General features: G+C 40.2%; 1 protein-coding gene across 1 annotated transcript in view; it reads left to right on the top strand.

Moving 5' to 3' along the window:
* The first annotated feature begins 200 nt into the window (after nt 1–200).
* The window catches only part of LOC126911843 (uncharacterized), a 57,712-nt gene continuing 35,491 nt past the window's right edge, over nt 201–22,421 (top strand). The window contains 20 exon segments of the mRNA XM_050700818.1: nt 201–681; nt 6,059–6,187; nt 7,877–8,012; nt 9,217–9,290; nt 10,159–10,263; nt 10,729–10,783; nt 10,786–10,813; nt 11,430–11,518; nt 12,192–12,309; nt 13,371–13,507; nt 14,250–14,405; nt 14,957–15,071; nt 16,491–16,557; nt 17,155–17,305; nt 18,072–18,156; nt 18,824–18,859; nt 19,213–19,291; nt 20,037–20,104; nt 20,648–20,745; nt 21,430–21,534. Coding sequence (XP_050556775.1) covers nt 379–681; nt 6,059–6,187; nt 7,877–8,012; nt 9,217–9,290; nt 10,159–10,263; nt 10,729–10,783; nt 10,786–10,813; nt 11,430–11,518; nt 12,192–12,309; nt 13,371–13,507; nt 14,250–14,405; nt 14,957–15,071; nt 16,491–16,557; nt 17,155–17,305; nt 18,072–18,156; nt 18,824–18,859; nt 19,213–19,291; nt 20,037–20,104; nt 20,648–20,745; nt 21,430–21,534 — 2,134 coding nt within the window. The 5' untranslated portion in view covers nt 201–378.

Below are 22,421 nucleotides of genomic sequence, written 5' to 3'. Positions count from 1 at the left end.
GATTATTGTGAGATTTAATTGTTATATGACAGGGAGACATTGATATACAATGAAAATAATTAAGAAAAGAAAAATACGATTGTAAAATTATCATAAACATTTTCGTATCAAATGAGAATGCAAAACGCAATTTTAGCCTAAACTCAAAATTGCCATACGAAATATTGTCACGTTATCCGCTTGCAACTGGTCACAAAATAGCTAAAAATATCGCCGCCATATTGGTATTGTCAAAAACTTCGGGATATATCGGTGCCGATGAAAAAATGGTTTCAAGTCTTTTAATTACCGAGTTATCTGTTTTCGAGTGATCTAAAAGAACCTGCGGTGACTTTAGATGTTACGTTTGTCGTATGAGTTGTGTTATTCGGTTCTTAAATGATGTTTTCAATGGAGAAATGTTTAGGCCGTAGTGGGAAAGGTGGTAGTGAGGGTGCCGATTTATTCGCCGGCGGTGGCGAGGGTTTGGGTAAAGAGGGAGTGCCTTCTGATGAGGTCGCTTCAGCCGTGGCCGCGGTCTCGGACGAGATCGGAGACATCCTGAAGGATGAGCTGGGTGACGCTGATCGCGCGGATCGCATCGGAGCGGAGCTTGCGGATTTGAGCGCGGAGCTCGGTCTGCTGGCGGGTCTAGCTGATGGGGAGCCGCAGCAGGACTTCCCGTCACTCTTCGAAATAGCCGTGAGTACCAATATGGCTGCTTTGATCTACTCGCTCGGTCTTGACAAATCCACTGTCTGGGCCTAAGTGTCAATGAACTTCGTTTCGCCAATACATATAGTCTGTTTGTGTATATTTTGTGACAATCCCACATTGAGAGTGTTACCTCTATTGATTGGGTTGTGCCAACTCCTCGAAAACCTGTTTGCCTGGTACCTGGTTATTAGTTTAACTCAAAATTTCAGTTATTCTTATTGCAGTAAAATTCTTATTTGTGAAATGTCCACACTTTGCATAATGATTAGAGTTAATCTTCATGAAATATTAATTTGGAAGAAATGGTCAGTTAAATGCAGCAATGGTAGGGTTTGGTAGGTTTTGTAGTAAAGTCTGTATCTTCTCTTACAATTCATATTTATTTATTTTTGATAACTAACATATTATAAAGTAGAATAGAATGTGAAACATTGGATTCTAATTAGAAATTAGTATGTAAACAAATGTTAGTTAGTCAGATAAACATATTTATTTACTATTTATATCACTTTCCCTTATACACATAAATCAATATTCACATCATCACCCTTGTTGTGCTCCAAAGGTACAGATAGAGGTGTATTCTACTAGAAATACTGACCATCCCATGTAAACTAACAATACAATAGATTTTTTAGTTTTAATTCCACTTATAAATGTATTTTTTAACATGCAATACCTCCCTTCTGCCCGCAATTAAATGCTCATGCAGCAGAGGTGCAACATAAATTAGTATTGTTAGTGTAGCATGGATTTCCGTAAAGTAACACCTGATTCTATTCTATATATCCCATGTAAAGTCAAAGTCAAATCATTTATTTCAATTAAACTATAAATAGGTACTTTTGAAACGTCAACAAATTAATATTAATAAATATCTAATGATATTGTTAGTGACCATGTCAGTTTAAAATCTTTATGTCATCAAATTAAGAAATAAATAATAGTCTGTCAGTCTGTCCGCCAGTGAAGCTAGGTGCACATTCCAAAGTGTAGTTTTGAATGGAGAAGAATGAGCAAAAAACTCCATTAGTTACTCTTTTAAAACTCATCTTAGTAGACAATTTGAACATCCTTTATTAACCACTTTGCCACTACTGTACGAGACACAAGAGAAAATAAATGATTGCATCTTATTTATATCTGAATTCTCACAAACTGCAAGTTATACATAGATATAATATACATCATTAGGAACACTCCCAAATGTAGTAAATAGATGATGGTGAAAAACAAGTATAATTTTTAATAAAATAAGGAATTTAATGTTTATTTTAGTGATGTTGCATGAATAACACGAAAACTAAAACTAATAAAATTATATAGTTAAACAAAATATGTTTGTGTTTTTTGGGAGTGTTCTGTTTACACCTTTTATATTATCAAGTTTACCTAATACAACCACCAAAACTGACTGCCTCATTGGCCAAGTGTGTCTGCCAGGCAAGAGGTCTTAGATTTCGATTCCCACATCTCAAGTTTGCAGATTCTTAGGTTCTTATTAGATTTTTCTGATAAGCCCTATAGATATGGTTATGATCAGTATTAAATTAATTATGCATTGTTGGTCGAGTGGTTGCAGGTGTGACTGCCAAGCAAGGGGTATCAGTTTTGATTCTTATGTTGAGCAAAGCATTGCTTGGCTTTTTTCGGTTTTTCGAAAATTTCTTTTCGAAAAAATTGTAGTAATCAGGGCAGGTTCTCTCAAACTTTTATGGTTCTTACCTTAAAAGACCATTATAGAATACATATTTTTCTTGAATTATATTTAGTTTTTTTGAACTTATATTTCTTTCATTTTATTCAGTATATCTGAACTTAAACTAGACTGTGGCCTCAAATTTTGTTCTGGTGTTTCTTCTCAGGGTAAAAGCAGAACCCTTAAGATTTTCTAATAAAGTTAAAAATGCTATTACTTACAATTTGACTGGCTGCCTTCCTGCATGGAGCTACTCTTTGTGTGATTCACAAATTGTTGTTTTGGATCTAGGTGTCATGTGCATATGAACTTTCATGTTTGTAAACAAACACAGAAGAAAATCCTAGTGTGGGAAAATAATAAAAAAAGAATAGAAATTATAATTATTATAAATTCTTGTTGGATTCTTGTAACATGCCGATAATGTTATAATTAAACTTGTGTTTTCAAACTTATTAAATTTATTTTCAATAACAATTTACATTGTGTGGGAATTAGAGATTTAAAACGAATAAATAACTTTTGAGTATTTGAATAATGGTCCCAATTGCAACATCACGCCTTTTATCCTCGAAAAGGTTGGCACAAGTGCACATTACGGCACATAATGCCGTTGTACAAGGTACACCCACTTTTCATCACTTGTGTTATAAGTCCTATGTAATAGGAGCTGAGTCTATGGCCATATACTGGACACATTTCTAGACTTCATGCTACCACTGAGAAATTTTCGAAAAAGCGCAAATGTCCAGTAATACTTGGCCCAACAGGGGAATCTAACCCGAGACCCCTTGCCAGGCAGTCGCAATTGCGACCACTCGACCAACGAGGCAGTCTGCTGTCTGTCCCAAGTTTGTCCCATAGTATCTTTTTTTTTTTATTTGACAGCCTTATATAACCTTTTTCAAGAATATGACTATCAGATGTTTTCACAGATTAGTGAAATAAATAAACAAACACATGTTTATCTTTAGTGAATTACTTAGTATAGATAAGTATTTAAGGATTTGTAGTTCAGTAACCTTTTGTAAAAGGTTGTACTGTGCTTAACATAACATTATCCTAAAAGAGGTAGACAGAAAGGTAGTTACTAACAGCTAGGTGGAAAATACAACTAGGTGTGGTTATACAACATTACAGTACACAACACTACAGTGTGGCTATGTTCAAAAAATAGGCTAAGGGTGCTTTCTATCAGAGATGTGCTATATTACGTTGCTGTAGACATACATACATATCGTCACGCCTTAAACCCCTAAGGGGTAGGCAGAGGTGCACATCATGGCATGTAATGCCACTGTACAATGTACACCCACTTTTCATAATTTATGTTGTAAGTCCCATGTAATAGGTGGTGAGCCTATATGTTGCTGTAGATGTGTTTGGTTACCACCAATCATCGTCACTAGTAGCTTAGCACTTGTAGAAATGGGTTGGACGAAGATACTATGTTTTTTATATGGCAAGGTGTGAGCTATGATTGCGGTATGGATGGATACTACGTATGATTTCCCTACTATAGACACATTGCATACTCGAGCTGCATATCTTCCTCGTGCAGCTATTTATTTTTTTAAAAACGATGCCCCATATTAGGATTTTCTTCTGTGTCGTGTGTGCGTTTACAAACATACAAGTTCACATACACATGACACCCAGACCAGAAACAACAATTTGTGGATCACACAAAGAGTTGCTCCGTGCGGGAATCGAACCCGCTACACGTTGCACAGCGTCCAGTTGCCCAGCCACCGTGTAGTCGAAACATACTATGTATGATTTCCATACTATCGATACATTGCATACTCGAGCTGCGTATCTTCCTCGTGCAGCTATTTTACAGCGGCACCTCTTTATAGCACATCTTCCTCGCACAGCTACATAGCTTAGTATCGGTGGAAACGGTCACATAGTTTCACAGCTTAGCTATTACATCTTCGTAGCATAGCTACATATCACATCTCTCGTCGAAAAGCACCCTATAATAGGTAATTAGAATGCCGAATGGCGTAATTCTAACACAGATCTTTCACGCGTTTTTTCCTACTTACCTTTATGTTTTTTCCAACAAATATTTTCATTTCTTCATTTGAAAGATATTTTTAGCTTGTCTATTGACTCATACAATGCATTATGCATTTTGAGGTGACTATGGAAGGTCGGTTCTAATACGGCATCTGCTTATTTTCAATGTTGTATTTTTGTGTTTATATTATGACGACTGGTAGTTGTTGAGAGGTAAAGCAGAAGTATATAAGTATAGTGTTTGTGGGTGTTCTACATGAGCACCTTTTTTTATGAAACACTTTTTTCAAGGTTAACGAGCAGACGTATCACCTGATGGTAAGCAATCGCCGCCGCCCATGGACACTTGAAACACCAGAGGCGTTACAAGTGCGTTGCCGGCTTTTTGGGGGTTAGGAATTTAAGGGTTGTTGTTCGGGAATCGAAGATTGGGAAGATTGGGAGGGGGAATTGAGCTTCCGGTAACCTCACTAACACAATTCAATCGTTGTTTCACGTCGGTTTTCTGTGAGGCCGTGGTATCAATCCGGTCGAGCTGGCCCATTTGTGCCGAAGCATGGCTCTCACACACTCTGCCTAGTTATAATTTTGTAACGCGAATTGGGTTTCAATGCTCTTTTGAAAAACATTTTTTTAAAAGAGTAACGATAGGGTTTCTTGCTCGTTCTTCTCCATTCGAAGCTACACTTTGGAACGAGCACCTTGCTTCACTGAAAGACAGACTGACGGGCAATTCAATTTGACGTTTCAAAAGTGCCTAATTTAGGATTAATTGAAATAAATGCTTTGACTTTGACTTTGAATGTCGAAGAAAACACGTTTTTTATGGTTTACTCATATCCTTTAGCTGTTTCTTCCAAAAAACCTTAAACATTAATTTAACAAAATCATTATTCTCCCGCGTTACCTCACTTACATCACTCACACAACGCAAGCGGTGTTTCACGTCGGTTTTCTGTGAGGCCGTGGTATCACTCCGGAGCAGTGCCGAAGCAAGGCTTTTTCACACTTAAAAATGTACTACATATCTATACTAATATTGTAAGCCGAAAAGTTGGTTTGTTTGTTTGTTTGAACGCGCTAATCTCCGGAACTACTGGTCCGATTTGAATAATTATTTTTGTGTTGGGTAGTGCATTTATCAAGGAAGGCTATAGGCTATAAAACATCACGCTATGACCAATAGGAGCCAAGCAGATCGGGTGAAACCGCGCGGAAGTAGCTAGTTGTTTATAAATTGTATAGTTGTAAGTCAAAGTCAAAATCATTTATTTCAAATAGACCAGCCAGCCATTTTTGAACTTCAAAGCAAATATAATAATATTAATAACGTCTGTCTGTCGGTCAGTCCTCTAGTCTAGTAATAAATATTGTGTGATGAAGCGAAAGAGGTGTCTAAGAATCGTAGCAATTGGCGTTCCATTGTCTCTGCCTACTCCCATGGGACACAGGCGTGAGGTTATGTATGTATGTAGTTAGATTTAGATTTCAGCCATGATCGTCCCACTGCAGGACAAAGGCCTCCCTACCTTCCTTCCACTCCTCTCTGTTTGAAGCTTTTTGCGGCCAATCCTTGTCATAGTATAGTCATAGTAATATGTATGTAGTTGTAATAAATAATGATGTTCTTGTTCACAGATGGGCCACCGTGGTTCTCGCAGTGGGTCATCGTCGTCGTCGTGGTCGGGGGGCCGCGGAGGTCGCCCGAGGCGCAACTCGAGACCGCTGAGGGCACCCAGGCGGCGGCCCATCGCTAAGGGGAAGGAGGTAGGGGTCCCATACTTTGTAATGTGAACTTAAAGTTTTGAAGCTCATCTAGAGACCTCTGAGAGTGTCTTATCTTCAGGGTGCTTTACTACCCGACTATCCTACTGTACTGATGACGTCATACGGAATGCGTGCGATGCGGGTCTGTGGACGCTTACCTAGACTACATGTGTCTGGAGAATGTAACAGTGCAGTGTGCTTGTATAGTTCAGTCCTTACTATAAACTGTAAAAATAGAGTGAGGGTGCTTTTCCATCAAAGATGTGCTATGCTACGTTGCTGTGGATGCATTTGGCTTCCACCAATCGTATTCTTTGGTGCACATAGCTTAGCACTGGTGGAAACGGACTCAGCTAAGTTTTTTGTATGGAAAGATGCAATGGATGCTTCCTTACTATTGATACATCGCATACTAGAGCTGCGCCGCAAAGTTTAGGGGAGCGAATGAGCAGAATGATCACCTGATGGTAAGCAATCAGGGCTGCCCATGGACCATCTGCACCGCAATACCAGAGGGGAATTCTACTGTTGAGGTCTATATTTATCCAGGAGTAAACGGAAACTACCTGATGATTATGAGATCAAGGCTCTTACTCTTGATCTTGAAACCAATTTCAATCCAATAAAATCTCAATAATTATTCAATGTCAAAACTATACAACCCCAATCGTAGCTATTAAAATAGCATTAAGAGTACGGAATATAAAGCCAAACTCAATACCATTTAGTTAATTCAATATCCACGCAATACGGATGCAATGGGTGCTAGTGTTGCAACTCAAGAGTACGAAATTTCACAATGTCAATGTTGATCGATCGGAATTGGATTCAAGAGTAAGCCCCCTGTTCTTCGCAGCTTCATCATCATCAACAGCCTGTAAGTGGCCACTGCTGACTAAAGGCCCAATTCCCCCTTTCCCAATCTTCCCAATCCCCGATTCTCGAACAACAACCCTTAAATTCCTAACCCCCAAAAAGCCGGCAACGCACTTGTAACGCCTCTGGTGTTTCAAGTGTCCATGGGCGGCGGCGATTGTTTACCATCAGGTGATACGTCTGCTCGATTACCGGCGTGTCTCATAAAAAAAATCAATGTCGATCAATCGGAATTTGATTTAAGAGTAAGCCCCCTATTTTTCCGGTGCTGCGGACTACCTTACCGGGGCTTCGGCTCAAAAAGCAGGAGTAGGAACAGGGTGGTTTTTAGTCAGTAAGAGTCTAAAACTCCCTCCCGCCTCGCTGTTCTCAGCTTCACTAACTTTAATTCATACTTATTACTATACCTACCTATTACTGAAAGCAAGTATAACAGCTCACGCATAGGACCCACTTAGTTTTAAATCAAATTAGCGTGGTGCTTGACGACTGAACTACTCCCAGTGGTGTCACAGTCTCTTTAGTGCCTTTAGGCTTAAGTCATCCTGTCTCCTGCATTAAATTCACCGAGGGAAGTGGAAACTATCGTTTTCTTTTTCTTCTTCTCTAATAATATCTTCTGATTTATTTCGTCGCGGGATCCAAGACAGTCATTCATGTCCCTGGGACGCGCCGGACTTCAGTGTTCCGGTGTTTTCATGGTTGTATCTACTGTAGATCCTAGCTTACAGGAGTTGCTGCCGCAGTGAGGGAGGTTGTGGCTGGCTTGTCCCATAAAGATAAAAAAACTTTAATTCATCCTCTTGTCACCAGATGTCACGTCGACGCAGCGCAGCGGCTCGGCGCGCAGTGTGTATGCGCGTGCGCCGGGTCGAGGTCGTGTCGGACGCGTCGGACGTAGGCGCCGACTCCGACTCAGACGACCAGTGGACCGAGCTGGACGATCCATGTAAGTCGACAATAGGGTATTATCCTACTAGTCAAATTCAATACTTTTATCGAAATGTCAAAAACGTTACTTTTCTATGAATTTTGTATGACATTGCAAATTATGACGTCATAATTTTTTGCGTCAAATAGCATACTTATTACGCAAAAAATAGCAAGAAAAATTAAATAAATAAGTATATCGTCAAATGAATGAAAGTACGATTATTTTGGGATATTTTATTATATTGAAATATCAAAATAATTTATTTTTGACCTAGGAAACTACCCAATTGTGTTTAAGTCTTTGCCTGCCAATAGAAATACTGTTGAAGGCAAATCCTCCGCTAACGTCGGTCACCGGTGACCACCACGGCGTACAATGTGTTAATGTTTGGAAGTTGCTATATTAGCTCATAACTACTAAATGGCTACACAGAATTAGGTAGTTTCTTTAGTCAAAAATATATTATTTCGACTTTACAATTTATACAATATTCAAAAATAATCATACTTTCATTCATAGATTTGATGATCTACTTAATTTTCGAATTATTCTAGCTAATTTTCTAGAAATAAGTCTGCTATTTGACGTAAAAATCTAATGACGTCATAACGCACAATTTCATACAAAATTCATAGAAAATATCGTATTTGACGTTTCGAAAAAGAAGTATTGATTGACTAGTAGGAAACTAGCCAATTGGCTAGATTTACCTATTTAACAAATTGCTTCGAAATTAAAACACAATATAATATTTTAAAAAACTATTGATTTTGACTATAATTATACGTTATTTTTCTAGCAAACTTTAAACGAATAAATATGCTTTTTGACGCAAAAAGTCGTACAAAATTCACAGAAAAGTAAAAGAATTTGACTAAATAGAGAAACTATTGAGTAAATATATTGGTTTTTTTAAACTTTACCCCGCACTAGTATTTTCTCCTGTGTCGTGGGTGCGTTTACAAACATACAAGTTCACATACACATGACACCCAGACCCGAAACAATAATTTGTGGATCATACAAAGAGTTGTTCTGTGCGGGAATCGGTAGATAGTTGCCCAATGCCCAGCCACCGCGCCAACTGTGCAGTCCACTGTTCACTGACACATGTTCACACATAGTTGCTCCGTGCGGGAATCGGCAGCCAATTGCCCAGCCACCGCGCCAACTGAGCTGAGCAGTCCACTGTTTCACTAACACATGTTTGTTGCTCCAGGTTCGTCCGACGCTCCATCCATGAAGCCTGCAGCCGTTGACGTGGACTGCAACGGATACCAGCACAAAGCTTCGGTCAGTACTCCAGTACATATCCTAAATCTATACTAATATTATAAAGATAAATGCACTATTCAACACAAAAAGAATTATTCAATTCGGACCAGTAATTCCGGAGATTAGCGCGTTCAAACAAACAAACAATAAAACAAACTCTTCAGCTTTATAATACTAGTATAGATAAGTTGGTAATCGAGCAGACAGATCATTTGATGGTAAGCAATCGCCGCCTCCCTTGGTCACCAGAGGTGTTATAAGTGCGTTGCCGGCCTTTTGGGAGTTAGGAATTGAAGAGGTTGTTGGGAAATTGATTGGGAAGATTGGGGAGGGGGGTAATTGGGTCTCCGGCAAAACATCACTCGCACAACAAAACAAGCGTGGTTTCACGTCGGATTTCTGTGAGGCCGTGGTAACACTCTGGTCGAGACGAAGGATGCTCTCCCACACTTAAAACTGTTACTTTGTGTTACTCCTCCATCGTTACTCTTCCTACGGGTATCGTATACCCGACTAAGGGACTACTTACATAACAGAGACTAGGTAGGCAACTCTCTGATACTCTTCTTATAAACCTGGTCCTATTAAACTTAGAACGGGATATTTACCATGTTCATTTATGTCTATGAGTTTCCGATATTTCGGCACTGTTGCAAGCGCCATGATCACGGATGAACTGCTGCTCAGTTCATCATAAATTATCACTTATATAAAAACTAATACACATGGTAAATATCCTGTTCTTAGTTCTAATGATATTACTTGTGACCAACTTAGCTTAAAAACTGAGATCTTCAAGCCTGTGTCAGCTTATTGTCCAGTAGTGGACTATCACAGACTGCTAATAAATGCCGTAGATGATAAATATTCCAATGTTTCTCCACAGGCGGAGGCCCCAGCAATGGGCCAGTTTCTCCTGCCGCTGCTGAGCGCTGAGGCTCCGGCTCCGGACCCTGAACACTCCTTCATCCGACACGAGGACATACTGCAGGTATGTCGATTGTGGAAGGTACATACATATACACAGACATACATCTTAATATATGGTGACTGGTAATTAGTGAACGATATTCAAACACGTGATCGTACTCATGATTACAAACAACTTTCCTAAAGAAAGCTTTTTGTATACTCATTAGTTATTTTTTTATCACAATAATGAAACAACTAAATTTCTTTTCTAGTCAGTCAGTTACTAGTCTTCTGATAACGCGGGCGTCTCGCTGCTAACAGCTGATCATGTGGAAGCATGCGCGCGCGAAATTTTGTTGTTTTATTGTCGTTTGCATGTTTGTTTGTTTGTTACTCAATCACGTCAAAACGATGGAATTAATCGGGTTGAAATTTGGAACAAGGATAGATTGTGACTTTTTATCCTTCGGGAATACGAACGAAGCCACGAAATAAGATATAATTTATTATAATGTGATAATATAACATTGCCTTCGTATTCTAGCTTCTCGCGTCGACGGAGGAGGGAGTTCACGAAGAGATACCCGCCGAGGAGGATCTGCACTCCCTCTTGAACCACAGACTGACATGTAAGTTCCCATAAATAAATATTTATTTCTATTAGTAAGCACTTTTACTAGAGAAGAGGATGTGTTTCTCAGTAGTAGCACGGACTCTGGAATTGTGACCGGTATATGGCAATAGTCTGACTCCCTATTACATGGGACTTTTGTTATGGTATTAGCTGGCAAACGAGCAGACGTTTCACCTGATGGTAAACAATCACCGCCGCAGACACATTTGAAACACCAGAGGCGTTATAAGTGCGGTCCCGGCCTTTTGGGGGTTAGAAATTAGGAATTAAAGGGTTGTTGGGGAATGGGCTTCCAGTAACGTCACTTACACATCGCAAGTGTTGTTTCACGTCGGTTTTCTGTGAGACCGTGGTATCATTCAGGTCGAGCCGGCACAGCACTTTCTAACATACATTAAATTGTCTTTACTTATTAAATTCACTTTTATATATATATTTTAGTTATGTACAATGTCAGTTACTTTAGTTGGTTGTGTACCGTTGTAACTGTTGAATTAAATTGATTACATAATTAAAAGACAGTAGGTAGTATCTTAACTTAATCAATTCACTATTTATCCACATGAGCGTAGGTAGTATCTACATCTTTTTTTTTATATCTTTCCCCGCAGGCTATCTGGCAGCGAGGTGCTAGAGTTTGACGACACATCGGTGACGGCCGAGGAGGAGGCCGCCCTACTGCACTACGTCTGCGGGATGGGTGAGTACCGCGCAACTAGATAATTCATAGCACGGAGCTCCGGACAACGTAATATGTTACCGGGGCTCCGGATCAAAGTAGGAAAAGGAATGGGGTGTTTTTTAGTCAGTAAAAGTCTGACACTCACTCCCGCCTCACCCAAGAAGGGAGAAGTTATTACTTGATTTTCCCCCTAAAAAAAATAGCTAATACAAAGTGAAGACGTGGCTCCGAAATTAACTCAAGATGTTAGTGCAGGGGTCACTGCAAGGTTTGAGATCTTTCTGTCTTTTTCTCTCTGTAACTTTGGACTGTCGAGAGTTTGATGCTAATAAGTTCAGGGATGGGTGACGGTACAACGCATCAAGCTAATATAAAGAGATAACAATATTTAGATAAAATGAATCAAAGTTTAGGAGTGGGAGCAAATACGTCATTTCTACGTAAAAAACGTACCTAGAAGTGACGTCACGCGATATTTCAAATCGATATAATCCGAAATTATTTGTTTCCGTAAGAAAAAAAATACATGTCTAATGTTTTAGAATAGAATAGTTTTTTTAAGCAACTAGACAGTCCTACGGCCGTCTTTTACATCCTTTTTTTAATATTCTTTACTATAACGTTCAACAGTGCCTACGCTATCTATATGTATATGAAATAAAATAATCTTGTGTTTGTGTGTTGTCCGCAGACGCGGAGCGCAGCGAGTCGAGCGCGGAGTGGTCCCCGGTGGCGGAGTGGCTGATGGGCGTGTTCCACTCGTGGTGCGAGATCTCCGCGCTCATGTTCACGCTCATCGGAACTAACATGTCAGTATATACTTGAAGATTACTTTTTTTTTAATGTAATAGGGGGCAAAACAAGCAGACGTATCAGGATGGTTTGCTGGGACCTCGTTGTCGCACGTATTCACTCGCAGCAATATTTCACTTTTTAAAATTCAACAACCGCAATTCAGGACTGATTTTTTGCAGACAACCCTATACCACCGTGTTCGTAATAAAATTATCTTTATGTATTTTTATTTTAGTTTCATTCATTAATCAGACCGGTGCAAGTTACTAGTATGATTTACCTGTTTATACCCAAGACTTGTGACGGGAAATAAATAGTCAACCTAATGTTTGTATAATCTATAAGTTTCATATCTTCGATTGGAATGGAATTTGTTCATTAACCAAGCCAGTGTAATTTAAAAAAAATTTTTTTTCTTGTTAAATATGTAATCATATTCTGGACTGAAATTTTTTAGACAACCCATTAATATATTTATTGACTTATTTTATTTGATAAAGAATATCTTTCATCCATTAACCAGCTCGGTGAAGGTCGTTGTATGGCGGGATCCTATACTATTAAAGATTGATTAAAAAAATACTTTGACTAGGTCAAAAAATCGTTAAATAAACCTCACGTGATTAATGGACGGCTTTTTTTTAAATCATTTATTCATTAAAGTTTACGTATTTAACTTTTACATCAAAAATCTCCAAACTGTATTACAGTTTGTTGGCGATAGTGGCGCTCTTATACTTATACAATGTTATTACTTATTACTACTATTTACGATTACATAATATATATCTTTATATCTAAAACAATTAATTTTAATTTTAAACAGGTAATTTGACTGCACGGTTGGCGCGGTGGCTGGGCAACTGGCTGCCGTGCAACGGGTAGCGGGTTCGATTCCCGCACGGAGCAACTCTTTGTGTGATCCACAAATTGTTGTTTCGGGTCTGGGTGTCATGTGCATGTGAAATTGTATGTTTGTAAACGCACCCACGACACAGGAGAAAATCCTAATGTGGGGCAACGTTTTTTTTAAAAGAGAGAAGAGAGAAAGAGATTATTTATACTGTCTGTCCAGGAGCATGGAGATGATGACGGAGGAGTGGGTGTACCGGTCCCGGTTCGGCTGCCACTGCCGGCTCTGCCTGTGCCTGGCCAACAACGCCGACGCCGTCTTCGCCGTCATACGGGACGTAGTCTGGGCACTCGCGCACTGTACGTATACTCTACATTACATATACGTTTGACTACACTTTTGGCGCGGTGGCTGAGCAACCGGCGGCCACGCAATGTGTAGCGGGTTCGATTCCTGCACGTACTAACTCTTTATGTGATCCACAAATTTTTGTTTCGTGAATGTCGTATGTAAACATGTATATTTGTAAACGCACACACGACACAGGAGACAATCCTAGTGTTAAGTTTTTAAACTAACATGGTCACTTGTAATATCATTAGAACTTAAAATTGGATATTAACCATGTTTATTAGTTTTTATGAATTTCCGGTAATATTTCGGCACTATTGCATCAGTGCACTAGTACTAAGATAATGCAGATACACGCGAAACACAACATATTGTCTGTTGTTGTCTTATATTTACGAAAAGTTAATGAAACAAGGAATTTATTTTTGCAAATAGGCCTTATTAAAAATCCTTGTTTATTCAAGTAAAGTTTATGTATATATTTTGTCTTTGCTGTTTATTCTTTATTCTCCGTACCTTATTTTCGCAGACTTTCTCTTTAAACCCTAAGGTTCTCTAGTAGAGAATACCATACGGCATTAACCCGTTGTCTGTCGGAACGCAGATCTACGTGAGACACAATGCGTTTTCTATTGTGTCTTATATACCGACAGACAAGTGGTTAAGTTTGCCTTATGTACTACTATTCTATTGTATTGTGTAATGTACACAAAGATTAATAAAATAAATGATTGTCCCCCCTCCCCCCAGGCGGTAGCACAGTGGGCGTGGCAGCGCGAGTGGTACGTGGGTTGGCGGGCGGGCACAGTCCCCCGCCGCGCCCGCCGCCGGGTGCCACACACCCGCCGCACCCCGCGCAGCTCTGGGACATGCACACGCTGCACCGCGCGCTCACCGCGCCGCAAGGTACCGCTATGTCTATATACTCGCTGTCTACACTACATTCGTATAAACATTTTCATGTCTACACTTATTCACACTCTCACTCACTCAGTCCGTCACTCACTCAGTCACTCAGTCACTCAGTCACTCACTCACTGACTCACTCACTCACTCACTCACTAACTCACTCACTCACTCACTCACTCACTTATCCCTTACTTAACCACTCACTTCCTCATACAAACAATCACACTCACTCAACTACTCACTGACTCACTCATTCAAACATACTCAATCATTTCCTCACTCCTTCACTCCATCACACACTGTTACTTTCACTTACGCACACACTCACTCACCCATTCCCTTTCTCACTCTCTTCACTTACTCAACCACTCATTTCCTCATACATATATACATACACTTACACTCACTCATCCACTTACTCACTCACTCAATCACACTCAATCATTTCTTCACACGTACACTCATTCACACACTCACTGCTATTCATGAATATAAGCTCCAAGCATGCCTCGAAACTAGTCAAGTTACCATTAACGTATGTATTGCAGGGTCAGCGATAATCCACGAGCAGTTGTCGAAGCTGGCGGCGCACAGCGACGTGACGCGCGACATCGTGCACAACATATGTCTCTGTCGCCCCTACGACAAGCCGCTCGACAAGGAGTTAGTACCACGTTATAAGTTTTTTTTATGTTAAATTGGCCGACGTTTGGCCGCTATCTCGCCTGATGGTAAGTGATGATGCGGCCTACGATGGAGCACGTCTGCCCATAAGCAACCTATTCACTCGGGCTTTGAAGACACCCAGGTTATACCCATCAGGAAACACAGACTCCGGCAAGGAGTTCCACTCCCTAGCCGTTCGCACAAGGAAGCTTGAAGCGAAGTTCAAGTTTTTAAACTGACATGGTCACTAACACTAACATTAGAACTTGAGACGGGATATTTACCATGTTTATTTATGTCTGTGAGTTTCCGATATTTCGGCACTGTTGCAAGCGCCGTGATCACGGATGAACTGTTCATCTAATACTAGTTTTAGTACCATATTACTATTATAATGTTATTCTAACAAAGTAAACTTATAACGATACAAATTCAAACAACGAACACACTCAAAGTGCCATCAGACCGCCACAGATGAGGCCCAGTATGGTTAATGCCTGATTCGGGGCTGTGGACTGCCTAGAGGGTTACCGGGGCCTCGGCTCGAAAAGCAGGAGTAGGAACGGGGTGGTTTTTAGTCAGTAAGGGTTACTCCCAATTACAGAAGAATCCGTTTATTATGACTCCGCCTATATTGACCAACCGGTTATTATAACGTAATTGCATGACGAAGTTTGGTTTTCATATAAAATTCTTTATAAAAAAGTCGGATATAATGACTTCCCTTACAGTGACATGCCGCTTTATATGACCCATTTTTAATAAATTATGTCCGGTTATAATGACCGGCACGATTCTTTACCTTCAATAATGTTCGTTAATTCCCGACGAATTATTATCACGATTTGTCCACAGCAATATTGAAAATGATAATTTGACCATAGCTATGTCTTCTATACACAATAGTGTGAGAGTCTGTTTTTACAATAAAATGAAGAAACAAAAGCAGACAAAAATTACAGATTACTTACAATAAAAAATACACTTGTATGTGTTATTATAATAATCTGCTGATTACGTGCAATTTTGATTTTGATTTAATATGGTCTTACACATATATGCAAATATACTATGTTTCTGTATTAAAATACTTAATACATACATATTTACATAAAAAAGATTTTCATTTATACATAACGCTTTGTATGACGTCCGCTTATTATGACGTGTTTGTCAATTCCTTTCGATGTCATTATAAACGGACTCTACTGTACTCCCCTTCCCAATCCCCGATTTCCCAACAACCCTTAAATTCCTAATCCCCAAAAGACCAACAACACTCTTGATACCCTTATGGTGTTTCAAATATCCATGGGCGGCGGCGATTGCTTGCCATCAGGTGATCGTAAGCAATCGCCGCCGCCCATGACTCGTTTACCGGATTATAGAAACTAAATGAATAATGTATTGTTTCAGGAACGCTGGCGAGAGGTTTTACAAGATATTGGAGAACTTCAAGGCAGCTTCTACTATCACGTTCAAGGTACGTTTATACGGAATGTTCAGTCTCTTCATCATCAGCCCATAAGTGGCCACTGCTGACCAAAGGCATACTGACAAAAAGTAATCTATGGCTCCGTTTACACCTTTAGCTATCTTCGTCTAAAGAAATCACGTAAATTCGTTGCTTTGTTTTGCTGTAAAGGACAGATATAGACATAAAAAGACATATTATGTGTTGTTGTTTTTAGGTCGATTCGCTAAAAAGGTGTTATAAATAGTTCTTGTCGCTCTATATTCGTATGCTTGTTTATGTACTTATAGTTTATTTACTTTTTATCCTACAGAAACGCGGGCAAATCCGCCGACAGAAGTTAGTTATAAGTCACTTTACATTTATAGTTATATGGTTGTTTATGTACTGATACTTTATTATACAGGGCTGTTGGCTGCCTGTGTTATACAGTGTTAACATTTATTATATAGGGTATTTCTCAATTTATACAGGTTCTACTTTTCTCGAACACTGAGTTTATATATGATATTAAATTATGTGGTTTAGTCAAGATTCTGTACTTAACAGGTTGTTGAATTGTTTCCAATATAATTGGTATATATAATTGTGTATTTCGCTGTGCAGGTGGAGATGTGGTCGGGCGGTGGTGGCGGTGGTGGCGCGGCGTGGGTCCGCGCGGCGCGGGCTCGGCTGGCGCGCTCCCTGCGGCCGCAGCACCGCGCCGACACGGCCGGCCGACTGCGACACGTACGAGACCGGACCACGCCCGCCGACCGTACGTATACACATTTCTATTTTAAATAAACATTGCATTGTGGAAGGAGGGTAGAACAGAAACAGAAGAATCCATAGATTCAATCCCTCCCACTCTTAGAAATCATAATCAATTGGGCAGTTTTTTTTAATGCACTTCCTTTAGCACGCTTTCGATCTCTCTGATGAAACTCATTCGACCCGGGAGGTGCTGGATTTTTTTTCGGTTTTCCGAAAATTTCTCAGTAGTAGCACAGAGTCTGGAATTGTGCTCAGTATATGGCAATAGGCTCACCCCCTATTACATGGGACTTATAACACAAATTGTGAAATGTTGATGTACATTGTACAGTAACATTACGTGCCCCTGCCTACCCTTTCGGGGATAAAAGACGTGATGTTGCTATTTTTTATAATAATATCGATAAAAGCTACTCCAATTTCCATTGACGACCGTTTTCTCATATACCTCAATGGACTTTTAATATCGGTTTTTAGTCAGTAAGAGTCTGACACTCCCTCTCGTCTCGTCCAAGGCGTGAGAAGTCATTGGATGATTTTCCCCCTTAAAGAAAAACTACCCCTATTTCAATGACGATTGTTTACTCATGAAGCTCATGTCCTAATACTCAAACGCTACTCAATTTTAAGACGCTCTCAAATGTAGTTCTGTCACTATCAATTCTTTATAAAATGACAGAGACAGCACAATATTTAAGTACAACTTAAAATTGAGTAGTATTCGGGCGTCAGTAAAGTAATGTGAGTATTACGTTGTGTTGTTCCAGTGTCGGCGTGGGCGGGGTACAAGCACAGCTGCGACTGCCTCACGCCGCGGACGCTCTGTGCCCAGCAGAGGAAACAGTTGCTCAGGTATGTGGGGGTATACCTTCGTAGAATTACTGTACCCTTAGTACGAGTTTGCTTTACATTGAACGAAAATAAAATGAGAGCGCGATTGGCGCTCTTATTGGTTGGCTCTCGTTTCGATTACTTTGAACGTAAAGCAAACTCATACTAAAAACTGTTTTGTAAAACCGAGTTTTAATATTACATCTTTTTTCGATTTTGTGGTGTAATAGCAGACTTGGGTAGTTAATTGCGTCTATTATGACATAAAAACATATATACATTACTAGCTACTTCCGCGCTGTTTCACCCGCTCTGCTTGGCTCCTATTGGTCATAGCGTGATGTTTTATAGCCTATAGCCTTCCTCGATAAATGCACTATTCAACACAAAAAGAATATTTCAAATCGGACCAGTAGTTCCGGAGATTAGCGCGTTCAAACAAACAAACAATCAAACAAACTCTTCAGCTTTATAATATTAGTATAGATATTGTGTACTTACATATCATAATCATTAATATACTTAACATCGTACATATTGGCTTACTCACGTAACTGTTTGACAAGGAACTCGACTAGTTTCCGCGACACACGACGCGACGACTGTGAGACACCCGATAACATAATAAATTAATTTAGTACGTCTCACGAAAGTTATAACAAAATTAATTGTATGTCTTTTGTTACAGCGGTCTATGGGGTCGACCTAGATTCTGTACTACCATGTAAGTAAAAACTATATACTTTTATGGTATAAGACGGTAAATGTGCAGACAGATGATCATCAGATAAGCAATCGCAGCCGCCCATGGACACTTGAAACATCAGAGGCGTTACAAGTGCGTTGCCTTTTGGGTGAAGAATTTAAGGGTTGTTGGGGAATCGGGGCTAATAATATTTTCTGATTTATTTCGTTGCGGGATCCAAGACAGTCATTCATGTCCCTGGGACGTTGGACTTCAGTGTTCCGGTGTTTACATGGTTGTATCTACTGTAGATCCTGGTGTATACAGGAGTTGCAGCGGTAAGGGAGGTTGTGGCGAGCTAGGCATTAAAAAAAAATGTATTTATTTTCCAGAATCTCATTTTTCGGTACGATCGAGGGTGCGATCGAATTCAACGGGACGGAAATCGAAACGCGAGCCGACGGTGATAAGGTAACTTCAGTTTTATTATTTTAAGCTAATTTTGTAACTAAAGGAAAATATCCAAAAGTGTATGGTTCAAAGACCTAAAATTCGATTTAAATCATTTATATGTGGCAAAGAGTGACAAACATATTATTATATCCTAAAACCAAAAGTTTATTATGGCCTAGCCTTATATAATACGATCTCCGGCCACCGTAAGTGCGGGTCTGTAAGGCGAACAAGGGTAGCTCACCGCCCGAACAGAACCAGACCACTGCGTACTCAAAGAGCCATCAGACCACAACAGATGGGAGTAGGAACGGGGTGGTTTTTATTCAGTAAGAGTCTGACACTCCCTCTCGCCTCGCCCAAGGCGGGAGAAGTCATTTGATAATTTTCACCCCTCAAAAAAGTCTTAGTTTGTGTGAACATAAACATTGTTCAATTCAAATTGTGTAAAAGTTTATCATAAGATCAGGGGGTCTACTCTAATTCAACTAAAAACAAAGTTTCGTCCGAAACTTCGCAGATTTCATACTACAATTCCATTTATTGCGAACTTTCGTAAACAAGAATGAACGAATGAAAAGAAGATAAATAAATAGGTTTTGATATGAAATCAAATATAAAACGTTGTTTCAACTAATTCTATTAGTAGATCAATAAAACCTACGGCCGAAGATTACGAAACTTCGGATTCGAGAACTGGAGTAGGTCCCCAGGCATACTGAAGAGTTTCGTATTAATTTGAGTATGAATTAATTTCCTGCAGCCTCCGAACGAGCAAGAATCCGAGACGACGAGTAGAGAGCTACAGCAGGGAGATGGAACGGGTGCCAAGTGAGTATACTGTTATACTAGTACTCCGCTCACGGCTTCGTGCGCGCTTTTTTAAATGGGAGGGGGGGAGGACACGATTTTTTGTTTTACAAATAGTCCACATAGGTACCAAGTTTTAGCTTTCTGTCTTGGAAATTGCGGTATCTTTTATACAAATTAAAAATGGGGGGGGGGGGGCTTTTAGAAAAGTGCTCGTTCTTGTCCATAGGACACTTTGGGACGAGCAAATAGAGCAACACTGACCGAAAAACAGATTTTTTTTATATTGATTTGACGTCCAAAAGTATGTTCCCGGTCTATTTAAAGCACATAATTTAGATTTTTACTTTGAGACTGCAAATGTTATTTCGTTATGTTGTCCTTAAGTTTATTTTCTTTTTCTATCCCTTTGACTGAATATTGGTGTACATTGTTCTCACAAGAATTGTATTGTGAATCTGATTGAAAATAACCTATGGAGTTTCTTGCTCGTTCTTCTCCATAGGAATCTAGCACTCGTCTCTTGCTCTGACGTTCACTTATACTTTGACTTATTTGTCCCAGGCCTCCGGAGGAAGGCCCCGACGACATCGAGAGTATGGGCAGCGCGGAGAGCCACGCCTCGCACGATACGGGGGACGAGGCTGATACTGGAGATGGGGGTATGTAGCTGTCTTTATCTTAACTGTACCCCTAGTATGAGTTGTCTTTACTTTACGTATCGAGATCGTTAAGCCGGTAAACGAGCAGACGGATCACCTGATGGTAAGCAAACGCCGCTGCCCGTGGATACCCGAAACACTAGAGGCCGGCCTTTTGGAGTTTAAGATTTTCAGGGCTGTTGTTCTACGTGGAGGACCAAGGGGGAGGCCTTTGTTCAGGAGTGGACGTCTCTCGGCTGATGATGATGATGATGATGATGGGAAACGAAGATTGGGAAGGGGTAATTAGTAATTGGGCCTCCGGTAACCTCACGCATACAACGCAAGCGTTGTTTCACGTCGCTTTTCTGTTCGGCCGTGGTATCACTCCGGTCGAGCCGGCGCAACAGTGCCGAAGTATGGCGAGCCCACATTTGAACTTCCATTTTGGTCGGATAAAGTTCTAATAAGATTATAATTGTTGTTTAATTCGTCACAATGAAACAAAACTATGTAGTATGGAGTTAAAGAAATTGGTCAATAATGTCCAAATACTCAAACGCTACTCAATTTTAAGACGCTCTCAAATGTAGTTCTGTCCCTATCAATTCAGAGATAGCACGATATTTAAGTACAAGTTAAAATTGAGTAGTGTTTGAGTATTCGGGCGTAAGAGGGTCAACTTATCCCTCCTTACGTGAGCAGCGTCGAGTGTGTGCGAGGGCGGCGAGTGCGCGGCGGGCGAGCTGGGCGCCGCGGACCCCGCCGACAAGGACTCCGACTCCAACCCCACCTGCGACCTGGACGACTGTGAGTATACCACCCCCTTTTTTTGAGGGGGGAATATCATCCAATGACTTCTCCCGCCTTGGGCGAGGCGAGAGGGAGTGTCAGACTCTTACTGACTAAAAACCACCCCGTTCCTACTCCTGCTTTTCAAGCCGGAGCCCCGGTAAACCCGCTAGGTAGTCCGCAGTTCCGGATTTGGCATCAGCCCTACTGGGCCCCATCTCTGATACACCACTCTCTACATTACCTTCTTCAAGTCCCGAGTGAACAGGGGGCCTACTATAATTCAACGAAAAACGAAGTTTCCTTCGAAACTTCGCTGAAGCGATTCATGTGGCATCTAGTAAAAGGCAGTAATAAGGCAATAAGAAAAGCATCGTATAAAAACAAACTTTCACAATATCGAATGATATCTTTAAATAGTCGTAGAGAATTGTCCGATTGCTTATTCATGTATAAATTGATTAACAATATTGTAGACTGCCCAGTGCTATTAAACAAAGTGAAATACCGAGTGCCTGCTGGATACCCGCGCAATCGCATCACCCTTCTGTATCCGCCTCCTCGCAGGACTGTACTAGGAGCAAACTCCCCATTGCCGAGACTATGTAGGTTGCTAAACAACTGTGGCGATTTGGTGGACATTCACGCGACGTCATTTGGTCGGTTCCGATCTACGCTGCTAAGACATCTGTCCAAGAGAAACTAAAAAACGCATAAATGTGGGTTACTGTCTCTCTTTATTTTTCATTGTTTTAGTTATTATTATTTTTTTCTTAAAAGTCTTTTTTTGTGTTAATGTGACATACAACAACTGTTTTACTTAGAATTTACATTATATAACAGTAAGGTATAACCGATAATGCTGTATTTACCTATAAGTATTTGTTACACTTACCTTAAGAACT

The sequence above is a fragment of the Spodoptera frugiperda genome, chromosome 19 (assembly GCF_023101765.2).
Source record: "Spodoptera frugiperda isolate SF20-4 chromosome 19, AGI-APGP_CSIRO_Sfru_2.0, whole genome shotgun sequence".
Classification (NCBI taxonomy): domain Eukaryota; kingdom Metazoa; phylum Arthropoda; class Insecta; order Lepidoptera; family Noctuidae; genus Spodoptera; species Spodoptera frugiperda.
This window is presented reverse-complemented; position numbering and strand designations above follow the sequence as displayed.